This window comes from Priapulus caudatus, unplaced genomic scaffold (genome assembly GCF_000485595.1).
Source record: "Priapulus caudatus unplaced genomic scaffold, Priapulus_caudatus-5.0.1 Scaffold26, whole genome shotgun sequence".
NCBI classification, from domain to species: domain Eukaryota; kingdom Metazoa; phylum Priapulida; class Priapulimorpha; order Priapulimorphida; family Priapulidae; genus Priapulus; species Priapulus caudatus.
Window position 1 is genome coordinate 709,252 of NW_014577087.1, and position 3,505 is coordinate 712,756.

General features: G+C 40.8%; 1 protein-coding gene across 1 annotated transcript in view; it reads left to right on the forward strand.

Annotated features, from left to right (window-relative positions):
* LOC106814483 (arrestin domain-containing protein 3-like) overlaps nt 1-815 on the forward strand; it is a 5,935-nt gene extending 5,120 nt beyond the window's left edge. Inside the window, exon 6 of the mRNA XM_014818802.1 lies at nt 140-815. Coding sequence (XP_014674288.1) covers nt 140-331 — 192 coding nt within the window. The 3' untranslated portion in view covers nt 332-815. The remainder of the gene's footprint in view (nt 1-139) is intronic.
* Nucleotides 816-3,505: the final 2,690 nt, after the last annotated feature.

Here is a 3,505-nt window from a genome sequence, read left to right on the forward strand (position 1 = left end):
GTGTGTGTGTGTGTGTGTGTGTGTGTGTGTGTGTGTGTAAGTGTGCTACAGCCAGTTTTACAGAGCAATCCACAAAGCAGAATCAAGGCCACGTGAAATCTATTTTGATCAGCATTTCCCCTTGCTTTTCTCGTGACAGGTGAAAGCATTATTTGAAGGATTCTTTGGTAAGGATATTTGGCTTTTTGCACGCGTGCCTGTAATAGTCGGCTCACCGGCAAACGAACGAGTGCCGCCGGCCCTCAGAAAGAATAACCACGACAACAACAACGCCGTCGACGACACCGGTGGTGGAAATACACGAGCGGGACAAAAAACACAATTTAATTGAAAAAAGTACCGAGGGTTTTTCGTAAAGCATACGCACGCCGTGTAAATGCGTTTATTCTGCATCTATATATCGTCGTGCCTTATCGTATATTACAATATAGCTTGCGTTTGATGAGAGCTAATGAGAGAACGGGAAAAGAGAGATGGGGGCTATGGAGCAGAAAGCGAGGAAGGTAGATAGACAGATTGAGAGGGTAAGCGCGAAGGAAGAGGTTTAGCCACATGCACCTTGTGTGAAATAGCAGTATACACAAAGTCAATAAAAGATTGAAAACAAATATATGTGTCTATTTTTCATGTGTGTACTCCTAACGTTTACTGATAATTTGCTGCCAGACCGCCTGATGGAGAGTGTATCGTTGAGTAAAAATGATTGGGTATTTATGAAAACTTTTGCAGTAGCTACTCGTCCGATGGAACGTATAAGAAACCTCGCTGATATTTCATAGCGGTTTGCGTTTTCTCTAAATCTGTATACAAATAAACCATTTCTATTCAGCTACTCTCATCTTGTACGGGTTTTCAGTTAGCTGTTCGCTAATATGTTCTATATTTAGTATATTCAGATGACACCTTTGTGAGATGTATTCATATTACGCACCTACTAATATTATCGTTAAACAATAGATTCTGATGACGCCTATGTGATATGTATTCATATTACGCACCTACTAATATTATCATTATACAATAGATTCAGATAATACATAAGTGAGATGTATTTATGTTAGCCACCTACTAATATTTCTCCTATGCTGTTGATTCAAATGATACCCATATATAAATTGTGCGATGCACGTTATGCGGAGATTTCCAACGCTACCCCATAATTAACACTATACCGCTAATTTGACATTTACCTCGCCGTTTAAGTTGATCTAGGCCGTGTTAAACGTTTAACACCAGTAACGTAACGTGGTTTGGCCTCAACCGGGGTACGTGTACCTTGCTCTTCGATCTCCTCGCTACGTGGCTATGACTACGATATCGATTACGGTGCCTAGAATAGGGCTTCCGCTTGCAGCGAGTGCGCCGCACACACGCAGAAAGTGAGAGTGCATACCAAAGAGCAAGGATTGCGTACGGGGTAGGGTGGAGGGGCGAAGGTTACTGATGCATAGCAACTACTATAGATTATCCGCTCTGTAGTTTGTTTGTTGATGGTGATGTAAGCGCAGCGGCTTATAATGAACCCATGGACGCGCGACGGCGGCCATTTATCGTCTTTTCGAATTAACTGTTGCGAAGCGCGCGCTCGCGCGAGGTTCGGTTCAGAGATACGCAGACGAACGAAGACTCCGTCGCGCGCTTGTGAGATACAACAACACTTGTCGCACACAACGGTGACGTCAGCGCGCACCTACTTACACGCCCATCTCGTTAATACAAGCGCTAGTTGCATGCACGCATGTATGCGCTCCCGATGTAAAGTCGGCACTAGTAATCGTAATGCATCCGAAGCAGTTTGCTATCAATCTGACTGAGACAGCATCGGAGACGTCGCCCCAGCAGACGATACCAGCTTATAAAGCCGGTAACGTCATCTCCGGGCATGTTCTCATCGAACTAGAAAGCCCGCTTGAAATGAGAGGTAAGAGTGGCAGTGACATTTTTATGTAGTCGTTTGTTTATATGTTTATTTGTTTATTCGTATTATTTATTTATTTATTTATTTATTTATTTATTTAACTATTCAGTTATTTACTTATTTATTTAGTTATTTATTCATTTTTATTTACTTACATTTTATTTACTGCATTTAAGTTTACATTATTGGTGTTTGTGCACTTTTTGCCACTTTCCCAAAACAGGCGCAGAGATGCTAATTTCGCATGCATATATGTATAATGTGTCTTATGAACTACGCACCTGTAACTCCCAGTAGGTGACGTAGTAATAACGATAGAATGCCATGTATATTCATTGCCAATAGATTGTATAGAATGTCATACATTATACTATGGCTCCTATATTATGATGATATGGGGGTCACTTGTCAGAAACAAAATTACTCTTAACATTTATCTAAAAATTAAATTTTATGTAAGACTGGACCTCTATGTACTAGGCCTACGTATGAGAATCTCGTACCTTTGTCCTGTTTTCAGCAACAGTCTACGAGAAAATGCTAATATTAAAACAAATTTTGTTTCTGACAACGGGTTCCTGGCTATTGGCTGGGGCACTCATGTATAGGTTGGCCTTTGGTATCACACGCTGAGAATATTATTATCGCTATGATCAGGATTGATTAAAAACAAAATTGTTTTTATTCACTCCTAATTTTGGTTTTATTCAAGATTTGTTTTCACCGCCTTCTGATACAATAGTATTTCTCGATATCATGTGGTAATTCACTAGCTCCTCCTGAATTTTTATTCACTTAGGCGTACGGCTTCAAATAAAGGGCGATGCGTGGGTGCAATGGAGAGAGGGGTACGATAAGAAATCCAAGGACTACAGCAGCAAAGAAATTTACTTCGACCATAAGATGACCTTGTGGGGAAAAGGTGTGTAGTGAAGCGCATATGAAAACAATCGCTTGTTTCACTTATTTGACAATGTTTGATATCATATCAATACTTAACAAGGCTTTTTCTCCAAAAGGATAAAATTTCGTTGAACATTGCTTGGTCAGTGGCCAACATTAAGGTTGTATACACGCTTATGTAAGCAATAGTCAGTATTACGTATTGGAAAACACAATGACAACAGGAGTTGCTATAATATATAAGTACGGAATATGAACGCGGATGTGTGTATTACCCATATTATACATATATATACATATACGTATATACACATGTGTATAAATAAATAAATAAAGGTATATTTGCTATATCAATTTTTATCTATCTCTGCATGAAAGCCTCTAATCACCTGGAAGAAATCCGAAGACGAAGCAGGCAGCGCCGCCTATCAACATGGCGCCGCTCATGGTGACCTTGCGACCAAGATACGCCATCGATGGAATACACTGCAACAGTGAGAGTGTAACGAAGGCGTGTAGAAGGAAGAATAAGAGCAAGAGTAAGAAAGAGGGCAGTAGAGAGGAGGAGAAGGAAGACGAAGGAAAGGTTGAGGAGGAGGAGGAAACAGATGATGTGTAGTGGTGGTTGATGGGAGGATGGTAGAGGAGGAGGAGGAGGAGGAGGAGGAGGAGGAGGAGGAGGAG